The sequence below is a fragment of the Plectrocnemia conspersa genome, unplaced genomic scaffold (genome assembly GCF_051122295.1).
Source record: "Plectrocnemia conspersa isolate PC_06_02 unplaced genomic scaffold, ASM5112229v1 ptg000009l, whole genome shotgun sequence".
Lineage (NCBI taxonomy): Eukaryota > Metazoa > Arthropoda > Insecta > Trichoptera > Polycentropodidae > Plectrocnemia > Plectrocnemia conspersa.
The window spans coordinates 1,739,251-1,762,588 of NW_028277173.1; the positions used below are offsets into that span (position 1 = coordinate 1,739,251).

At 34.4% G+C, this 23,338-nt stretch overlaps 2 protein-coding genes across 14 annotated transcripts; both read right to left on the minus strand.

Annotated features, from left to right (window-relative positions):
- Positions 1 to 208: 208 nt before the first annotated feature.
- Positions 209 to 874, minus strand: RpS20 (ribosomal protein S20). The gene is made up of 3 exons (XM_088192892.1): positions 772 to 874; positions 524 to 682; positions 209 to 462 (listed from the first exon to the last, which is right to left on the minus strand). The coding sequence occupies exons 1-3, from the start codon at positions 772 to 774 to the stop codon at positions 256 to 258; spliced, it is 369 nt and encodes a 122-aa protein (XP_088049018.1). The 5' UTR covers positions 775 to 874; the 3' UTR covers positions 209 to 255.
- Positions 875 to 6,739: 5,865 nt separating this feature from the next.
- Positions 6,740 to 23,117, minus strand: LOC148231504 (oxysterol-binding protein-related protein 6-like). 13 transcript variants are annotated; one of them, XR_015810755.1, is made up of 21 exons: positions 23,000 to 23,117; positions 20,404 to 20,587; positions 20,206 to 20,332; positions 19,926 to 20,146; positions 16,006 to 16,121; positions 15,700 to 15,911; positions 15,475 to 15,630; positions 15,318 to 15,408; positions 15,161 to 15,196; positions 12,532 to 12,645; positions 12,287 to 12,460; positions 11,732 to 11,835; positions 10,902 to 11,036; positions 10,731 to 10,842; positions 10,496 to 10,665; positions 9,710 to 10,022; positions 9,470 to 9,640; positions 9,296 to 9,403; positions 8,975 to 9,234; positions 8,776 to 8,910; positions 6,740 to 8,221 (listed from the first exon to the last, which is right to left on the minus strand). XR_015810755.1 is itself a non-coding variant. In XM_088192829.1 (21 exons), exons 1-21 carry the CDS (start codon positions 23,055 to 23,057, stop codon positions 8,113 to 8,115), a joined length of 2,976 nt encoding a protein of 991 aa, XP_088048955.1. In that variant the 5' UTR covers positions 23,058 to 23,117; the 3' UTR covers positions 6,740 to 8,112. The 13 variants fall into 13 exon arrangements, 12 of the variants coding, with proteins under 12 accessions (XP_088048955.1, XP_088048953.1, XP_088048954.1 ...); XM_088192829.1 differs by having other exon boundaries at positions 9,710 to 9,922; positions 16,036 to 16,121; XM_088192827.1 differs by having other exon boundaries at positions 9,710 to 9,922; positions 16,021 to 16,121.
- Between the last annotated feature and the right edge of the window lie 221 nt (positions 23,118 to 23,338).

The window sequence follows — 23,338 nt, forward strand, 5'->3', positions numbered from 1 at the left end:
GGCTTTTCTGTGTGTCAACTATACATGGTTCACTCCCAGAGGATTACTAATTTTTACCCCCATACAACTCAATATATAGGTTGTCTATGATACAGATTCGTAATAGTAATTTATTAAAAATCATTAGTAGGTACCAATTATAAAGTTGGAGTAACGTCAGGTAATTCTTTGTTTCAAAGTAATAGAGATGACATCGAAATGATACGAATTTTCAGTTACTGTGTTGGTTTATTTTGTAAAAATATTGTACAACGCTCAATTGTCGGCGATGGTGACCTCCACTTGTACGCCCGGTTCCAAGTTAATGGTGGTGATCTGTTTGACGATCTCGGACGGGGACTGAAGGTCGATGACTCTCTTGTGGATGCGCATTTGGAAGCGATCCCACGTCTTGGAGCCCTCTCCGCAGGGGGTCTTGCGGGTGGTGATCCTCAAGATCTTGGTGGGCAGCCTAACTGGACCCTGGAAACGTAAGCGCGATTAATCACTCAGTCGGCATTTCTCATCTCCTCGACGAACTCACCTTGACGCGAAGCTTCTGCTTCTTGGCGTTGGCCACCAGACCGGTGCACACCTTCTCCAAGGAGCGCACGTTGCGCGAGGTCAACGTGATCCTGATGTGATGGATCAGCGAGGACTCCGCCGTGGGTTTGTCCATGTCCTTTCCTGAAGAAACTGTCGCCTGAAAGGTATAGGTTATGTTAGTACAGAAGTTCAATCTGGTGCCGAGCGAACGACGCGAAGGTGGGATCTCGTTGGGCGAAAGCTCACCATGATCGTTGGAAGAAAGTCCGGTCGAGATTAATCAATTTCTGACGAGAAACTGACCAGCGCTGAACCGGCCACTATGCGCTTTCAAGCCACGAGGTAAATGGCAGAATATACAATTCGGTGCTGCCAGCCGAAAAAAATATAAAGATGCACAAATATTGTAGTAATTATTTTTTTTAAAATATCAAATCATCACCCATATATTTGTTGTACTTCAAAATTAATCTTTTTATGCATAAGCATATCTGATTTATTTAGAGTACTCCATTCTAATCAATGAAAATTATTCAATTGGTCACGATAAATATAAAAATAATACAACTAAATCCATCAATTGTACTAAATACATAATTTATTGAAACATAAAACTTTCTTACCTATATGGGGGCCAAAATAGATTTGTTATGGCCAAAACTGGTCGGCGTTGAAGTGGCGTTGGCGTGACGGTTTTTCTACCTCTCCACTGGCAGCCCTCCTGGCGTGCGGACGCATCTTCTCGTGTCCGCCTCTATTTACAATGTAAACAACTGTAACCGTCAATAAATATACTACTGCAGCGGCTCAATCTGTGTCTCATTGCCACCCGCCATCATCACAATCCCTAAACCTATTTATTGTTAATTATAAGCAATCATAATATAAATATAATTAAATGAACATACGTAATTAATGTAAATCTTGAATGCACTTTTGGTATTAGCAATTGGGAATGAATAAACCCAAACAAAATGTGATTCCAGAATTTGCAAATATAAAGGCGAGAATGAAGGATATTTATAACATATAAGCTTATTAATTTCATTTTTGTTTCAAAAAATATTTAGAGGGGGCGGAAGAACTTAATATTTTTTGCATGCGGGCCATTTTTTAGTTACACGACTGTGTGAGGACCTATTTATTTATTTATTTTATTATAACCTAAGCTAGGCGACACTCTGGGTTTGACGTAGAGTGGTACCTTGTCCGTTGACTATTAAATTTTCATAATTTTCAAATAACAGTTAAAGAGTTCTATTTCGTATGCATCAAAATTAGAGGATATTATTTTGCACATTTTTAAACAACGGTTTTTCTGATTCGGACATACTAATTGAGGTAAGCGTTTATTTAATATTTTTATAATTTGATTTTTAAGCAAAAACGGCATCTGCCCATCGAGAATCATTTATTATTTTTGTGGGTTTAGAGTTATTCTTTTTTATGAGTATATCCCATTCTTGAGTAGAAGCCAAAAAGTCATAAATTTTGAATAAAATCAAAATAGTGCAATATTTCAGAACAAGATTATTTGCGTAATTTCCAATTATATTATTTTTTCATTATCATAATATTTTTTCATGATACGAGTCATATTTGCACGGGTCTTTTGACTTCTGAGAAGAGATAATTATTTTTAGCGCTCTCTTATTGGTCAAAATTCGATTTAGATATGCTTCATTCGATTCTTATTTATTGTAAGTTGTAAAATTGTTATAAAAAGTTTTTATATGAACCCTAGATAACCGAGCGTTTCCACTGCGACGGTGACGGCACGATTTTATTGCTTTTTACGTGGATTTTAAGCAACGACATCCTTGAATTTGCCCAGAAAAATGCATGTCATTTAATGAAATACTATTAATCTTTCAGCGAAGGGTGGTGACGGATGGCAATTAGACAAAGATGCAGTAGTATTTTATTGACGATATTATAATAGTTACATGCAACGTTCCCTCTAATTTTTCTATTGTGTGTGCGGATCATCGATGCATCTGTGCAGTGGTGGTGCGATAAATTTACACCCCCCCCCCCCCATAAATACATACAATTTTTCATTAAAATGTATATTTATTAGTCACAGTGATTTTATATAATAACAACACTAACAAAGATAATTTTTGAAATAAATAAAAAAGAAAAAAAAATATTCGTTGATATAATATAATAAATACTAAACTTTTAGAATTTTCTTTTTATTTATATTGAATCTATATATATGTATGTTGTGTTTTTTTTTCAAAATAAACATTTATAAAAATGTAGTTTTTTCACTTTTATTCAAAATTATTCTTATTAAATTTTCAACTACGTAAAAAAATCTTTCTCCGAATTTTGTCGATTTCTATTGTACCTACTTTTTTAAACGGAATAAATATACTAATGGACCGACCCTAGGAGATTCAATGCTCCAAAGCAAAAACACTAGAAAGTAGGTAATTAATTTTATGAAAATTGCATAATATTCTGACCCAATCGCTTGGCACTATATCACATTGGGGTTCAGCCAGTCAACCAATTTGTTGCACAATTTAGAACACAATATATATTTTATGAATTAGTGTATTGAAAAGATTATATTATTATTACAAGTGTTTATTATTAATATTATTATTAGTGTATTGAAAATATTATATTATTATACAATGAACATATAAATTATTTATTATTTTTTTTCAATAATTATTTTTTCTCTCTTCTGTCCGTTCTATCGACCCAATATTTATAAACCACATTTAAATCAACATTTTCCCCGGATGAAATGTATGACTTTATTCGTAGTAAACATTCTAAATGTTCTACTTCCATTCTGTTTCTTGATCTTGATTTAATTGCATTCATTAAACTAAATCCTCGTTCACATTCAGCGCTTGATGCCTGAAAGGTTCCACAAATATCTAGTAAAACTGATATACAATCAAATTGATCTGAATCACTATGTTGCAAAGGTTAATAAATCGGCAAATGTTTGAATCGAACCAGTCTTCACTTTCTCGGCAACTATAAATTTAAGATTACAATATTGTTTATGCATATTTTCGATTGTATCTTTGTCAGTAATTTGTAATAATTGAGTATATTTAAATATAAGTCTGTCTAATTGATCCTTTCCGTATTCAAACTCTTTAGCTCTTCCTATTGCGGCCTGATCGAAAGCACGCCACTCCAATAATTCTTCTTCTGGAAATCGCATTTCTAGATGATCACAGAGCAATTGGATGAATCTCAAAATCGCGGTTAAATTTATATCGCTGCTATTTAATGATAATATATTTTTCACATCTTTGCTCCAATGAACTACTTCACTTAAATATTGAGCTCTTAGTTGATTAATTTTAGCTTTTGCAAATTGGCCTCTATACTTGTTATATTGCTCCTTTGAAAATATTTGCACATTGATGATAGTTCACCCAAAACATCGTTCAAAATCATTATCGAGACGTGAATTTGAGGATCTTTCAGCATTTTCAAGCAATATTTGTTGATTGGGTCATTATACTTGTCCACTTGTTCTGTGCAATAATCTATTAAGACATTATAATTACGCACAAAAGCGCTAACTGCGAAATGCCTCGATAGCCACCTAACTTCATTAATTGGTCGAAATGAAACAACATTACTTTCCATAAATTTAGATAATTCTTCAAATTGGCCTTTTTTAACAGATGACCTGCTGAACATTGTATAGGTTGTTTTTAATAAAGTTTCAATATCCTGCATTATTGAAACTTGTTTCCAGGCATCATCGATTCCTAAATCCTCTCTGTGAGCTACGCAATGCTGTTCTGTTAAGTGGTTTATTTCCCGCTTCAACATAGCTGCTACTCCATTCTTTTTTCCAAGCATTACTGCAGCTCCGTCTGATGTAAACATAACCATATTTTGTATATTTATTTCATTGTCACTATAAAATTTCTTTAGGGCTGAAAAAATGCTATTGCTATCACAAGAACACAATTTTATTATTCCCGCAAAAATAGTCTTGTAATTCATCCCATATCGATATTTGACGTACAAAATTAGTATTTTTTGTACAGATATATCCGTACTTTCATCAACAATTAATGTATGAAACCGAGACTTTCGAAATTTGTCAAAATATTCCTTTTTAATGACTGCATTAATGCATTCGACAAATTCAAACCCATAATTTTTACTTCGCCAGCTTTCGGGAATATCTGTGTATTTAGATACATGATTATGAATGTCTTGTACAGAGCACATAGAAGCGTTTATTTTTATTGCCAAAAGAACATTATCGATTAAAACTTTGACTAGATAGCAACTAGATTTTTTGCGCTCAGTGATCCCAATCCTATTCTTCCGTTCTTCAGGTGTTTCAGTCATTATTTTCAAAAGTCCACCTGTTTTCAAATTGTTCAATTTTGTAATAGCATCCCGGTGTGCTTTATGACTTAGATGTCTTTTTACAAGAAACAGCCTCCATTCAGTCCACTTCTTTCCAGACGTGAATTCTCCTGGCATATTGGCTTCGGAACATATGATGCATTTGACACAATCATACGTCTCGGAATAAACAAATATTTCACCAATTCTTACTTTTTGTAAATGCATTGAAAATGGCATTTTTGTTTCGACGATTTCAGAGAGCCATTCCAGTTTAAATTTATCGTAGGATTTCTTCTTAATGGTCGTATTAGAAATATCACATCCACTCCTTTTCGACATTTTAAGGGGATAAGTTTTATATAATTAATAGGTAAAATTGTACTGTAACTAATTTTTCACTTGAATTGTTTGTTACGTAAACTGAACACACCTGTTGTTGTTTATTACAAAAGTTGATTATTAGTTTTGTATTATTTATAATTTAAGTAAAAAAATCACTACTTTTTAGCACGGACACTTTTACCGTTTAATTAAAAAAATATTAAAAGAATTGCGTTGTTTTCACAATAAGGACTGCTATGAGACTGAACTCATTACCGAGTGTAATGTTTCTTGCAAGTTGAAGCATGTCAAAGACTATGAAATGTAGAGGACCTAAACACTAAAATACGATCTTCTTTTCCTATACTTTGGCATGCGATAGAACGGGATGGAATAGTGATCCCGCTCGACTTAAAATTTTGCTTGACCCTCGCAATCCTTCTGAGAAATGATTCGACTCATTTCTCCGAAAGCGTGCGAAAGAATTGTGCCTGTATTGTTTCATGCATTCGAACAAAACTAAAATCTGGCAAAGGAAACTTTCTTTTATAATATTGACTGTGCGGAGACATTTCAGTAGGTGTGCGCGCGCACACGCGCACACCTTACAGGGAACATTGGTTACATGTTTACAATTTTAATAGCAAAGTGGACGGTGTGCTAAGTCGCACTGGCGCGCGTTGCGAGCCCGCCGAAGTCGCTAACAGAATGTGCCTACGTCGCGTCAGTGCTACCAGAGTACCACCGAGTTTTGGCCATAATAAAACCTATATATACATGGTCACTCACGATCTTAATGAAATTTAAATATTAAGAAAACGACCACTGACTGGCCAACTTTTGCCCCCCCCCCCCATAGAAAAAGTTAAAATGGCATCCATGCGGTTGATATGCTTTTCAATAACAAATTGTAATGGCTGCCTATGTTAATTAATTATAAGGTTAGCGGTAACTGATATGTCAAAAGAATATATCAGAAAAATATTTGTTTTCCCTTAAAAAAAATGCTCAAATGAGCATTATTTTAAGTACGCCAGAATATTAAAATTATTTGTTTAATTATGATATTCACAATATATTTTTAATACAGAGGGTTTGTTGCATAAAAATTGCTATATGAATAAGTTCTGTGGTGCATCACTTCACAAAGGGAGATAGATGTTTTGAATGATATCAATTAGTGGTAGTTCTCTTATTTTTATAAATTGTAAAATATTTAAATTTATTTCTAAAAATATCTTTATTATAAGTCTTAGTTTAACATGATATTGTAAGTTATTCTTCTTTCTGGATCTTTTGTAATTTCTTTCTCAGATTCTCCATGTTTATATGACTCATCTTAGAGAAGCAGTTCGACATTACAAACGGTCGCCACATTTCAATGGTTATTTTGATTATGCAGTATATGTTGAGATCTTTAATATTAAAATTGTACGTATAATTACTTATATGCTCTAAGCACAAAAAGATACGATGTGTAAATTTTAATGCTGTTAACTAAAATAATACTGTGTGAAACGCACCAATAATAATTCACATCTTAGGTTTAATGTATTTATTTTTTCAACATTACATTTGTTCACATTATATAGAAATTTGCAGCTATACTTTAAGCAGAATATTAATTAAACATCACAACCCGACAATAATGTACAGCTGTATTGTGGAAACTTACGGCCGACGTACATAGTTATATAGGCGCATTCCGTTATTCATTCAATATATACATATGCGTGTAATTAACTTTAAATAACATCCATATTGTCAAAGTGTTGTAACTAAACGTACGACAAAACCCGGCCGGCGCGTTTGAGACTCGTGCCGTATATTTCTTATAGATTTTCCTAGAAAAATAACACGTACCGTAAAAAAATACATTATAATAATACTCATATTTCCCAACGGCTCGACCGAGAGTCCGATCTTACGGCAGCGTTAAAAATAATATGCGAAATTTGAGCCGAGAAACGGCAACTCGACGAGGAAAAGTAAACAGTTTTGACGAGTCGCAAAGCGAAAATGCACATCGACGAGCGCACGAACGGAGTCGTCGTTCGTTCAGGCACTTATGCGAGCGGTAACTTTACGGAAGTATTCGGACAGAGATAACCTACGAAATGAACGTTGGCGTCGGACGCGCGTTTACAACTTTCTCGATCTCACTACCTATTATGTATATTTAGGCTACGCCTCGGAAACCCGTCGACGATACGTCAAAAGGAAAAACTTAACAAAGGTAACGAACCGAAAACGGCATAAAGGTATCGTATCACATACGCGAGCGTACATAGGTAATAGCTTATTATCACATTATAATATAAATATGTATACGCTAATAACGTTAGACTCTATTATATTGGCAATAATTTTACAAAATATGTAATTGATCATGATCATAAGCGTTGATTAAACATTTTCAAGTTGATAAAAAACCCCGTATGCTTCCTTTTAGCTATCTACCAAATAACTCTCTCTATCGATTATATCGTATGTATAAATTCATCATGTAAATAACGACTAAGGTGACAACTCCTTATGCAAAATTCTAGTATCACATTCATAAAAGTCAACGAAAACATAGCTAGGCGCATTTTTAATAAAAATATAAATATATTCCATGTAAATAAATAGAAAGTGTAATAAACGACTATTTTTTTCACCATCGCCAAATGTGTACGGCAAAATGATTATTTAACCGCATTTAGGACAATTGACAAAAAGACAAATTGCTCAATTTTTTAGGCCGCAGAAAAACCACAAACGGCTCTCTTCAGACCGGCGATTCTCAATTTTGCTAAAACATTTTTACGTAATACTGCTTATGCGTAACTAGGGAAAAACGAGTATCGGTAATTTTCTGATTCGGAGCCGGTCGGAATAATAATGCACGAAGCCCGTCGCGATGAGCAACAGTCACCAGAGACGATCCAACTGAATGTTGTTAAAGCCAGGAATGCGTTTGGTGTCCCAGTATTTGCCGTTGTATTGCCAGCACTCTTCACCCTTGTCGTTAATGATTTTGCTGAAAATTCAAGATGCAAATTAATCTAGCGTAACAAATATTATTTAATTTAGTGCAATTTGGAAAAACATACTAATAGTTCTCGAGAATCTGAATATTCTTTATTATTTCTCCTGATTAGTATTAGCTATATTGTTTTCGATTTTTAGCAGTGGTATACACATTTTTATTTTTAAGTGATTTTGTTATATTTCATATGGAATAATCAGCCAGATCGTTTTTTATTATTATTATTTAACACGAATATTGAATCAAAGTTTTTAATGCGGTCTCTTTTTTTTGCCATTTTTAATTTTATTTGATTTTATTAGGAGTATGTTTACGCGTCGGAATACAAGATATTTTTACTTGTTCAAAAACAGTTGTATAATAAATAATATCATCATCGAATGTATATCTGCTGTGTGAAATGTAAGCAATTTTCGATATCGATTATAAACATTTAAAACAATGTTACAATAGCTTAATTGCTGACATCTCTGGGCATAGTCAGAATAACATCAATAACTTGACTATTTCAGTGCAGTGAAACTACTGCATCAATTAATATTTACCTAAACCACTTTGGAATATAATGCCTTCCCTCATCTTCAGCACTCTTTCTTCTGTCCCTCTGGGCTTGTTCCAATTGAAGTTTGAGAATTTCGGCAGTATCGACGTTCCCTTCTTCTAGAGCTCTCTGATCCGGTCTATAAAACGATATATATGTTAAATTCTAAATCAAATTGTGTTTTAGATAAGAGTCAAATCTACCTGAATCTGGTGTCGGTGCATGGCAGAGTCTTAGCTGCCTCAGAATCCTGTTCGTTTAATTCCATAGCGAAACTTGTGAATCCGTAATAAAGTTCGAAGTCTTCGGGCATTGTTCCGGGTCTCCAGATGCACTTCGCCGAAGGGGGATGACCGCAAAACAGCGCTTCTGACCACCGACCGAAGAGTTTGCGAACCACCCTTCCATCCGAAGTTGTAATGCAGCCGTGCACTTCGTGTCTCTTTGCCGACCAGTAGCTCGCCTGCGAAAATTTGTGACGTCAGCAACTATTATAGAAAACGATCTACGATAACCGGACTCACTTTTACGAACGTCAGTTTGCATGACAGAGACTCGTTGACGATCTTAAGTTCGCCGTACTGATCGACCCATCTTTGTCCCCCAAACAAGTTGTGAACGCAAGTAGTCACCTAGAATCAAGCCCTCAGTCTTAATAAAAAAAGTCTTATAAAAGTTTGTACGGCTATCGGGTAAACCTTGTTCCAAACGTAACGATCTCCCGTGTGAGGCAGATACAGGTTGACGGTGCTGGCCGGCTGGAATTCCATAGACTTTCCCCAAAATTTAGTACGTATGCGTGCCTCTTGCCAAAATTGATAATTTTTCGACTCGGCGTAGCACGTGCTCACGGGTGGATGATGAGAGACCTGAAAGTCAATCGATGGTTAGTCAACTCTATTACAAAAATGAATCCGAAAATTCTGATAACTCATTACCTGTTCTGCGATGAAACGAAAGCCTCTATCTTCTCTCACGCATTCGTAGGTCTCTCCCAACAGTGGATTAAACGGCTTACTGGCCGCCCTGTGTCTGGTAGATCCGTAAGCCGATACGGCGAATGCTGCCACATGGATCATCCTCTCGACTGGATCTGCAGTGGAAGCTGCTAAATCGAGCAGCTCACTGTATTCCAACTCCTCGCAAAGTCTCTGCGTAAATACATTATTACAAAAAATGTAATCACTTCGATTCTCTAGCACATTTGGAGAAATCGTTCTCCTGTGTAGTAATATATGGGAATCCAAAAACCTAACCACAATAATAAAAACATAATTCAAATTATAACGGATATGCAACAATAAATACAAAATCTAGTAACTACTCACTTAATTAATAAACTCTTAAAATATAAATGTACAACGTAACGGTTTAATTTTTTTAGCTTGGAATGCTAACGGTCTTCAAGAGAGACTGCTTGAAGACCGTTAATAAATAAATATAGACAAAGATATAACTTTAATATCTGAAATTCATTTAAAAGCGTCGATAAAAACAAATTTTGCTTTTTGGAGCTGGGGGTGAAAACGCGATATTCGCAAAGTCAAAAATAAACTACAATAAAACCACTCAAAATGATTACATTAACTTAGATGTCCGAATTAATGCTAAGGACTGGATTATAATTAAATTTTATAATTATTTGTAATAAGAGACCGTGGTCTAGGAACTCAGAACAAATTAGATACTATATATAAAAAAATGTATTGCGAATGTACACTCACTTGCAGCATGTTGAGTGGTTCGTTGATGGTGACCGGCATCGATACTTGACTGAGATCTTTTCCGATGTTTTTGCACAACAAATTCCACAAGCTCAGGCCTTCGGTGTCCGGACGAGCGGCGGGAAGGCGCGTTCTGCGTCCGGTTAGACCAGGACCTCCAGCGCTGGGAACTGCGAATCAATCTGACGTTCAGTATTCTGTTATTTTAAGAAATCTATGAGCGATGGTAACGTACCACTGAGATCAGTGGGGGGTTCGGAGTTATCAGAGCTGACCGAGCCGCCTTCTTCGCTGGACAGACTGCCCGCTTCCGATGAAGTGTCGCCTTCCAACTCTATAACTCCACCCTAGAAGATGAATAAGAAGTTAAACCTTGAAAAATCGCAGATAATGGAAGACGACTCACCCCGACGGCGTTTGGAACGTCGTCTCCGTCTTCTACTCGACCGTCCGAAGAGAGTGCATCTTCGGCGTCGAAAAATTCAGAAGCGGACACGCACGACGAGCTGTAACTGTTGGAAGTGTGGAACGGCCTAGCCGCCTGAACAAAACGAATACTTAAATAAATTTGCAGTGGATGATATGCAGTCCCTTGTCAAATTATTAGACTATTTAAAACAATTTATTTACATACTCTTCATAATTATGTGCTCTATGGACATATCGTTCATATTGCAGTATTTTAGATTTTTTATAGTAGGCAATATTGACACTTTTTTTGTGTCATTTTATTTATATGTTATATGATCAAGAGTTTGTAAATAGATTTATTTCGACTAGCTGTCAGTCCCTCACTATCATGAGGTACCGCAGCTAGTGAGTGTACGAATACCGTACTCTCAGCTTTTTGGGTTATAAAGATTTTTTTGATTCATTCTGATTTTTAAAAATTTAGTTTTAGTATTTTTTGGTTGAAATTATATATTTTTTCGATCATATAAATCCGTACTATTATAACTGTATTGTTTTTTAACAGTGAAATTATGTATTCAAACTGTAATGAGCATTTAAATCGAGTCTGATAAAATATTCACCACCCTGGAGGGTTTTGTATGTTTATATATTTACTTATATGCAATAAAATCGTGGAAATTTTTATGTTAAATATACGACTATGTGACAACTAAATTTAAGTAAAAAATATATGTATCACAAATATTAAAAAAATATGATTGATTCGCAAGTCTAATTAACTTGGCAAGGGACTGTAGACATAGAGCGATCTGGATAACTTACTATTTCGGAAGCGGGACCGGTGGAAGATATTTCGGCTAAGTCTGAAGCGTCGTGAATTTTGGACAGTCGATTCTTCAGCTCTGCAAGTTCGGAGGGGGAACCGACTGAATAAAATGAATTACAATTTACGATCACTACTCTACACATGCAACAAGACACAAAAATGGGACGGAAATTGCTTAGGTTTTTTGACATACGAATATTGCAATATGGCACGTATTAGTTAAAATAAAAATAAAACAAACTTGTCATTTATCAAAAAAAATAGCTCAAGCTGACCTTCATCAATAACAGCTCGTGTAATGAGAAAATAAATATTGTAATGTAATATGAAATAGACTTTAGAACAAAAAAATTGGACGCTTCATGCTCGAAAAACTTAATTCGCGATTGAGAACGTACGAAAAATAACAAGTGCCGGTTTTTATGTATCCTTGAAAATATCATAAAGCATGCAAGACAATAAGCAATAAACACAACAAGTGATACGTGTAACAACAAGCAAACCGATGCCGTTGTTTCGTAATTAAACAAAATATATTCAATGGTATAAACCTGTATTTTGTTGAAGAGCCGTATTGAGATTGGAACGAAGAGTTGCAACTACGGCGTTACTGGAGTTAGCCTGGGAATTGGTGTTGTTGGATGTTGGCTCAGTTTCGATTATCATCTTCAACCGGTCGCGCTCAGACAGCAGAGCCATAAGGATGCTCTTCAGGGTGGAAGTCACTGAAATACAAAACACAATACAGTTCGAGTTCATAAAAGACAAACCAAAAAAACTGGTGAATTCCACTAACCGTCTTTGGCCAATATGGTGAAGTCTTCGCGGGCGTGATGATCGGGAGTTGATCCGACGGGGCCGGAAGATATTATATGATCCGTGCCGGGCAAAGATTGAGGTCTGGCAGCGGCTGCGAATCGATTTAATCAAAAGCTTAGAAACATAAAATCAAAACAGTTGTAAAAAACACTACGTTATTTATGGGTGTTAAGTGTTTCAAATCAAAATAGACAAAATTATGGTAATCGAATATGCTAAGAAGCCAGGCAAAGTCGCTTCCTCTTCGTAAAGGGTCAGCGGTTCAATGCCGAAAGACCGAGCTGGAGTCGGCCTCTTACGAACGTGCATAGGAACGTTTCGGTTGGCAAAAAATCAGATTCATGAATGGTAACGGTTAGTATGTTTCAAACTTCAACAGTTCAATCAGGAAAAACTGTCGACTGTGAAAAATAAGCAAAAAAATGTTTTAATGTAAGTAATTATTTAAAATGTTGACTGAATATTGAAAAAGGTTTATTTACTAAGGCAATTAGAAGCAAAATTGATAAAACGAAAAGCTACAAAAACAATGCAGGTATATTTTAGAATAATCAAACAGTTACTCGTCATTATGAATACTGAGAATGATTTTAATAAAAACAGTTTTTGAAGCACTAAGCGGTCAGTAAATATTTGATATAGTTTTAACCCATTAATTGTGAAGCGATTTTGCACACATTTTGGTGTTTTGAAAGTGATATTTTTTTTTGTATAACTAATATTAAAATCATGAATATTTTATAATTAGATTATGCAAAACAAAAGTAATTCGCTTCTCATTAGGAGTGATATATCGCCACACCATAACCAAAAGGCTAATATGGCTGATGGAAAAACCCCACAGAAAAATGTTCAAATATTTTTTTTACTTTTGACTTGATTTTTTCTATTATGTTTATGTTATTGTATTTTTTATTATTATCGATGTTAAAATGTAAAACACTTTTTTATTATTATAATAAAAAAAAACGATAAAATTTGATCTTTTATACTTTCAAAGAAAGATTAATTTCTTATTATATTAATTAGTTTTTATACAGGAACGTTATCTCAGCTTTTTCCATGGGATGGCAAAAATTGGCCAATCTGTGGTTGTTTTTTTAATATTTCGATTTCATTACGATTAAGATTCATAGTATTTCATTAAATAACATTCATTTTTCTGGCTAAATTCAAAGGGAAACCAATGCTTACCCCCCCCTCTCAAATGATTGTTTAAAATCCACGTCAAAAGCAATAAAATTATGGCATTACCATCACAGTGGATATGCTCCGATATTTAGCGTTCATATTAAAAGTTTTTATTACAATATTATGACTAACAAAAAGTGAGAGTCGAATGAAGCATATCTAAACCGAGTTTTGACCAACAGGAGGGCGCAAAAAACAATTATCACTTCTCAGAAGTTAAAAATCCATGTCAAAAGCAATAAAATCGTTACACGATTTTATAGCTTTTGATGTGAATTTTTTACTAATGAAAATATTGCTTTACTGAAAAATACACATTCACTGTAACATTTATACATTGCATGTAAATAAATAATGATAAGTGTGTAAACGTATATATTACTACATATGGAAAAGTTTAAATCATATAATTTTATTAGCACTTTCAAGACAAATTAAATTTTCACTCGTAAAAATATATATCTACCGGTGAAAATGTATTCCGATATGATTTCACTGAAATGAAATTTTAAAAATATTTTCGGGGTAGATTTTTCGTGAGCGTAACATGAGAATTTATGGTTTAGAATCAGGGACGTCATCTCAGCTTTTTCCAGGGGGGAGGGAAGGGGGCGCAAATCTTCGAATACTGGAACCTTAAAAATGGAATTAGGGACTAATAATTGAGTAAAAGTTAATTTAATATTATTTTTCATGTTTTTTTTGCATTCAATTCATTGAAATGTATTTATATTGTGAACTGAAATAAATATCAATTAGATATTATTAAAATTTAAAGTATTTGATTAAAGTAACATTAATAAAAATAGCATAGCAACAAAGGGTTAATTTAGTTTTAGTGTGTGGATGTTTATCTGTGCAGACTTTATTTGTATAAAAATATTTCTCATATTTTTTTGTGGGCTTTTTCCGATCACCATTTAAAATATCCTGTACTTGTTTGGTAAAAATGATTTTAAAAATCACTGACCATTCATTAAAATTACTGATCCAACAAATATATGTCAATTTAGCGTTGTGTTTATTCGAATAATAATGTTCGCCTAATTATATTTTCATATTCGAATACTCATCAAGACTCGTATCCGATCAATCGTCTAATGTGTATTACAAATGTGGGTCAATTTTCGAAGACGATTTATTTTTTCGAGTTTTATGCTGGTTAGAATAAAATTAATTTTGAATAACAAGTTCTTGAATTCATAGGATTATTCGAATAGCGCAACGCTACGTCAAATAGTCGAGCGAAATAGAAAGATAATTTTTTTATTCGTAAACTAAGAATAACGTTTTTCCGAATGGTTCTTTCATAGTCGAGGATTAGGAGTGAAAAGAGGGACGTTTCTTGGTACGTTTCGATCTCAACGTGAAGTATGTCGAATGGATGAAAATTAAAGAAATATAGTGTGGCTTACGAAGAACGGCGGATGCCATATATGTAGAAAGAAAAACTGTAATCGGAAATATTAAACCAGAATAAGAAACAAAATTAAAAAGAAAACAATTATGTACGCATATAAGAACATCAGTCGAAAGGGAATTTTAGTTTCGATACAATCTAAAGGAACTCACTCAAGGGTAAGGAAGTAGGCGGCGCCATCAAAGAATGCGCCGAAGCCGACAGAGTGCCTTGCGGAGACGGTGGCGCGCCCAAAGATAATGACTAAAAACAAAGAGATCTTGAGAACGTCGCAAAGATGGAAAAAATTATAAAATCTAGGATACCGACGGTGAGACTCAGAGCTCCCTGAGGTTCTGTCTCCACTCTGAGGCCGACGGAACTCAAATCGACGGAGCCGCCTTTGGAAGAGCCGGATTTTTTCTTACGGAGACCGAACTTTTTTCTATCTTTTTTGACATTGGGCGAGGATCCTTCTGCATTGATCTGAAACCGGGAAAAAATCACGTAATTATTCATCTTTGACGTTGAAGCGAATCTGCATAAAGTACTCACGTCGCCATCTTGCGATCCAGCACTCTCCAAAACGGACAAGAGTTGGGTCAACTGCTGCAAGGACAGTTGGGCCTGACTCAACTCTCTGGCCGCTCCCTCTAAAGACGCGCCAGATTCTATTATCCATGTGGCTAAGCGACCGCTGGGCGTCATCGCCCCCAAGGAGCCTCTGGGACGGGAAGGCACCGCATTCTCTCTCTCCTGCAGTAACCCTAAGATATAAATAAATAGTGAGTCACTCAAATAGGTAAAAGAAAATTGTATAGTAAAAATATAAGTAAATAAAAATAAAATCAAAAGGTCTACAAAACGCTACAGCACCGTTGAGAAACCAACTTTGGCGTCTGCCGTCTTCTTCCGGCGACGCACGCGCGACGGTCGGCTCTCGAGTTCCGAACGTGAGATAATGTTGGCGATACAGCCTGTAATGAAGAAAACTAGTTAGCTGAGAATCAGGCAAAGAAAAATTAACTAATAAAATAATTGAATCCAATGTTTACAATAATAAATCATTAAAATTATCTAGATACTCGAAAATATTTTGTGAAACATTGTGTCTGTGGCAAAACTTTTTCTTTTGTATAGTAATTATTAACCCTTTAGTTGTAGGGTCTTTTAGGATTAACATCTAAATCAGGGCTCGGCAACCTATGACCCGCGGGTCACCAAGTGACCCGTTTGATGATTTGAAGTGACCCATTTCAGTTCTGCAAATATCATTTTTTTAACGTGTTACGATGACACGACTAGACCACATATATGGTTGTTAAGACCAAAAATATTCACTGAACCGAATAGGCTTTTTCATAGTCACATTTGAATTATTTTGACCCGTAGCCAAAAAAGGTTGCCGAGACCTGATCTAAATAGTAATGTTTGAAAAATAGATACTTCCCTGTTATCGAAAGACAAATTTATTCTAAAATATATTTATTCATTTTAATTATTTTTATACAAAACTTTTCTGATCAGCGCTCATTCGCTGCTGCTTGTTCGCACCTAACCTGTTTAAATTTTAACCCACTCGATAGCGAGATATTTTTTCAACATACATATAAATTGTGGGAGTGAGTTAATTTTTTTATTGTATTGTCAGAACCGACAAGTTAACTGCATATTATTTTTATTAAATAAATTCGCATAGCAACAACGAATACACATGTTACAAATTATTTGAATATAATTAATATTTTACACGTGTTGCTCATTAATAAATGATTATCATTAATACACGTGTATCGATTAAATATTTAGTATATATATAGAGCGATATAAATCAATAAAAATCATTAACCAGTCGTCAGAATATAGTTATATTATTTTCGGAGAGCTCGTCTACCATATTAGCTGATCCTGCTCATTATCTGCGCCCATTGGAGTCTTGGCGTTAAAGTGGTGACCCAACGTGATTTGGACACGAAAAATCTAATTCGAGCCACGTCATTCAAGAACAATATATAATAATGGAGTCAGAACGAGAGACATCAGCTATCACCATGGTAACCCTGATGTGATCATTTATTTATTTATTGTATTATATTTACTGAGGCAAATTCAGCGGTTCTCAACCTTTTATTATTAACTATTTTATGTATGTATCACATTTATCAACTTATAATTATTTTATTTACTTATATTAGAGTAAACTTTTATTTATTGATAAAGTAAATTCAGTGGTTCCCAACAATATATTGTAAGTTTTTTATTTACGTCTTACTTTCATCAACTTATGATTATTTTATTCACGTATATATTAGAGTAAATGTTGCTTTATTGATAAAGATTCAGTAGTTATAAGCTTTATTATTTATGTCTCATTTTTATCAAGTTATGATTATTTTTTTATATTAGAGTATTTATTTCGATTTATTGATAAAGTGAATTCATTGGTTCTCAACATTTTATTATGAGCTATTTTTATGATCATGTCTCACAATTATCAATTAATGAATTTTATTTACTTATATACATATAAGAGTAAATTTTAATTTACTGATAAAGTAAATTCAGTTGTCCTTAATAATTTTATTGTAAGTTTTTTATTTACATCTAACTTTTATCAACTAATGATTAGAATTTTATTCACGTATATATTATGCTCTATTTGTGTTAACACAGTCAGTTCGAGAGCTATCCATTTCATCATTATTCATAATTGAAAAAAGAGATAGCAAGTTTGGGTTCTCTGTAACTCTCTGTAACGAATCTATTTGAAAAATGTAATTTATAATTGTCTATAAATAAACAAAATATGCAAATATTTTTTAGAATAAATTTGACCTCTGATAACAGAAAAGTACCCATTTTTTTAATCTTCTTTTTGGTTTAGGTCGTTAGGGTTCTTTACATAAGAATCTCGGTACAAGACAAATTAAAGGCATTAATTTTGAGCATTTTAACCACTTAAACGCCAGCGACTCACTTGTTGATTAATTTTTACAATTTTTTTTAATTCGTTAAGATTATTGTACAAGCATCATTTATCCGTAAATCAAGTATTTTATATTTTATTTGATAGAGATTAGATTTATATTTTATTTTATCAGATACTGGTACGTGAACAAACAGGCGACCCATTAATTAGCTGCTGGCGTTTAAAGGGTTAAACAAAATATATAACAGGTAAGTACCAGAACAAATATATGTTCGGAAAAAGTGGTATTTTCCCCTAAAAAAAAAACACTACAGCTCATTTAAAATGTATTGAATTTTTTTTGTTGACAATACAATGACAATTCTCGCTAAAAATGCAAAAGATGATAAATCGTATTTCGGCAACACAAGGGTTAAATTCGAGTGACCATCGTATGATTAAGTGAAGCAAATTTTATGCATACATATATAATTGTGTATAAAAACTACATTAATTATTATTCTGACACATACATACAAACATGGTAAATTGAGAGTGAATAAAATAAGCTTTGGAGCAGAGCAGAAGCTCCAATGCACTGGCTTTTGTATGAAAATTATCAGGTCATCGTATAAAAAATATATAATCGATGAGTTGCATTGACAATGCTGTAATAAATTTTAGAGGTACTTAGATGTCAGAACTTGGATTTCCAAATAAAACCAGAAAACAATTGAGTGGCGAAGAAATTGATTTTTCCCTTGGTGTGTAGAGGATCCTAATCTTTTATTATCAACCTGGATACTTAAGGATTACTCATGAGTATAATTAATATGGTGTGAGTATTCATAATCTTCAGTTAGCAATATGAGATGAATTAAAGCAAGAATATTTTAAAATAATTCTATCAAAAATGCAAGTCACTGTAAAACTGAGAATCTAGTACTTGTGACACAAACTTGATGGAACTCAACATACGCTGTGATTGATTAACTTTTTATGTTCCAGGATTACTGATTACTGTGAACAAAGGTAGCCACTGAGATAAGAGAGCTTATATTGACCAAAACCAAATGGGATAAAATAAAAAGACAAAAATATTTTGGCAGAGGAAAACTCAACAACAATAGCCCTCTAAGCTGCCAATATTACGTATGAATTTTTTATAAGAGTATCGCAAATTCGCCAATTTTTTGGAACACTGTCAAAAGCAATGAGGATAAGAGATGCAAAACTATTTTAGAATAATCATTTTTTGTCTCGTATATATATTTAGATCCTCGATACACGATTTTATTAAATTAAAAAAACGATTCAAGCAAAAGATATGGATTGGAAAAGTAAAATTATTTAAATCTCAATATAGGAGCAATGGTGGATTCATTGAAAAAAATAATTTACTGCGAATCCGACTCGGAGGAAGATGATTTAAAAAAATAATTGTACAAAAAACTTGCATGGTAGTGGTTTGCTATAAGCTTGAAATCATATTGAAAGTATGGATAGACTAAAGGTTAAATCAATATTTGAACTCAATCCAGAACCTATTCAAATGGCATGTTAAATTCTTCAATACACAACTGAGCGAAGAGCCGTTGTTTTATGGTGTGAAGATAATATTAAATATCTAAAATGTGCAAGTATTTTTAAACATATTTAAAAAAAAAAATTTAATATTGTCATATTACAGACAAATTACACGTATAAAGAATGTCTTAAAAAATTAGTTATGAAATTATCGTATATGCAGGATACAAAATTTCCAAAAAATATTTATTCTTTTTTTAGAAATAAAAAATATATTCTTATATATATTTAGAAGAATTTATAATATACAAATTAAAGTAAGGGTTAAGACGAAACATGTAACAACCTGTGCGCTTTTAGCATAGTGACCCATGCGTGGAAGCATTCTGGAGTCTTGGCCCTCAGATGGTAGATGAACTCTTCGGCGTCGATGTCGACGCGCCTGCGCCTCGCCTTGGCCGATATGACCGAGAGGCCGATGTCCACAGAGCCATGGAGTCTGCCTCTGGATATGTCAGACGGACTGCGAGCGTAGACGAGGATGCCTGCATCAACCACGAAGTACCGCTGAAACGAAACAATTGTCAGAGATCGTTCTTATGCCAGAGCTCGGTTCTTGAGCATACCTTATGCCATCCTTTGAGCGGCCACTTCCTCTTCTTGTGTAGAAAGCCATTGAAGACATCGGGGCGCCTGTCGAACCTCTGCCCGTCTTTTAGTCCTTCCAAAACCTCCCATTCCGACCCCCGCCGTCTGAGCGCGGAATTCAGAGACGACATTGGGTAAGTGGACGGACGTCGCCAGTCGCGTATCTCACGACATACCTGCCGTTGCGCTGCTTGCGGATCACCGAGACCGACGGCAGAGGGGCGGGTTTCAGGTCGGCGCTCTCCTGAGACAGACTGTTGGTTTCGCCCTGAGAGAGGCTGTTGTCGGAGTCGGAGCCTTTGTTGGGAACGGCGACCGCCCTCGGCGTTCGCGCACCGCGGATCCTTTTGCTCGATTCTCCTGCGAAAGAAGCCTTTTACTACAATTGGATTACAAGAGTTCATTGAGAAATTTAGCCTAGACAATAACCGATAACGAGCCAACGTAAAAACTAGCGTATCATTAGATTTTTTATTCAGCCGGCGGATTATTTATTATCATAATATAAAAACGATTTGTTTATATTTTTTTACAATAATATTTACATTTTACTTTTTATGGTAATACAGTTATAAACTTATCTTTCACTTTTAACCCATTCATACAACTCTCAATGAGAAATTAATTAAATCGATCAATGCAAACGAGTTGATAAAACTCGAGAGCAAATAATTATGTTTGAAGGCTATATCTTTGTTAGATATCGCTTATCTGATTTACAAAACTCATTATTTTGATATTTTTAGTAAAAAATTAAAAATATAAAGTAAGTCAATTAGGGGCGGATATCGGTATTCCAACCAGATATACTGGTGGAAGCAAAAAAAAGGGTCACCATCGACATTTTTTTAGCTCCCACCAGCATTTGTAAACGAACAAAAATCATCATATCCAAATCGCACGGGCCGATTCAGAAAGGCCCCTGAAGTTAATAATAATACAGTGCAATGAAAAATTTGTCAATTTTTATCACAATAAAATGTAAAAATTCAAAAATTTATATAAATTTGGTCTGTAAAAATTTAAAAGATTAAATTTAAAAAATGATTCAGTTAGATAAATTGGCCATAAGTCGCATTTTTAACGCCCATTTAATATTAATTACTACTTGAAAAAAGCAGGGACGTCAATTCAGCTTTTTCCAGTCGTTTTTCTAATATTTTCATTTCATAAAGATTCATAGTATTTCAATAAATGACATGCATTTTTCTGGCCATATTTGCGGAAGTACCTGCTTAGAATGTGCCGTTGCCGTCGCAGTGGAAATGCTCGTTTATCTAGCGTTCATATTAAGTCATTATTAAGACTTACAAGTGTCGCGTCGCAGTGAGAACGCTCGTTACTGAGCATTCCCACTGCGACGGTGCCGACACGATTTTATTGCTTTTGACATGGATTTTTGTCTTCTGAGAAGTGATAATTGTTTTTGCGCTTTCCTTTTGACCGAAATTCGGTTTGAATATACTTTGACCAGCAATCTTATATCAGTAAGGACAACCATCATATTTTTAAAACATAGTGTAATATCAGAGTACAAATAAACTATAGAGCAATATGCGAGATGCGATGTCTGTCTGTACTTATTCTTCCGCTTATTTTCTCCTGAGAGATGAGTTGACTTAGTTTGTATTTTGGACTATAAGTAGTTTTAGAACTTTCATTAGATTAGGTTTGGGTTTGAACAGAAAATGAACAGCATATTAGCGCCTATCAGTTCAATTATATTTTTGCTAGTAGAAATATATATCTACTGGTAGAAATGTATTCGGACTTCACTAGTGAAAATATAACTTCACTGAAAGATACATATTCACTGTAACATTTATACATCGCATGTAAATAAATAATGATAAGTATATAAATATACATATATTACTACACAGGGAAAAGTTGAAATCGTATAAGCTTACTAGCACCTGCCAGATAAATGATCTTTTCACTGGTAAAAATGTATTCCGACATGATTTAAACGAAATGACATATTTTAGGGACAGATTCGAGACTATTTTTAAAGATTATCATTGAGGAATAACTTTTTCAGGGGGAGAGGGAGCTGAAAAAATATATATTATACTAAATTTTCGCAAAAAAACATGCCATTTTTTTATAATCAAAATAATATATTTTAGCGGCCAATTTAACATATGTAATCGAATTTTTACACTATCTTGAAATTTAACCACATATGCAGTTTTTATCGATGATAATATTTTACCACTGCGTATTATTTTTTAGTTTAAAAAAATATATATACATTTGAGAAAATAATCGTAGTTTTCGAAAATTTTCATAGTAAATTTGAATTTTTATTATATTTTCATACTTAATTATCATTATTATTATCACACGACTTACTTTTTCCGATGCTAGCGATACTATTTTTAATATATGTACACACATTAAACGAATTACCTCAGCACTTGAAATAATTAAAAATAAAGTACACAACGAAACCGAGTCGATAATTCATTTAGATTTAGATTGATATTATTTTTACGAAATCACTGTACTGCAGTATTGTTCTATATCTTGCACAATTACTAAGGTGGCTCGATACCTTCTAGTGACATCATTATTTATACTGCGATAATTATAATAATGACGCAATCGCGGTGAGCGGGCAGGTATGAGAAATAGCAGCTGAAAATTTGGCTATCCGAACGGCGGTGCGGGTTTTCTATGTTGTTTGATGCGCCAGCTTTGACCCTGTCCCAGTTTCGATCGAGATCGATGCGCGAAAGAGAAAGGGGCAAGTGTGGGCGACGAGGGTACCTCTGGAGGAGAGGCGCGACGGCTCCGTGGAGATGTGTCTGATGGCGAAGTTGGCCATGGTCAAATAGAAGAGAGAGCCATCGCGCCGACCGCTCCGTCGCGCGTCCGGCGAGTCACTGACGTAGAAGCGGCGAGCGCTTACGTAACCGCGACGGTGCGCTTTCGCCGCCTCGCCTCTCGCCCTGCCCTTGATTAAACGAATCTACCCTAATCAGAACTTACAATTAGATAAAACCGTATAACAGCTAAAGAGTTGTACGCGTTGTTAGGTTGCAAAATTGATATAAAAAATAGCACCCGTACGAATCGCTGTTGTATAGTCTTTTCGTATAAGAAGAC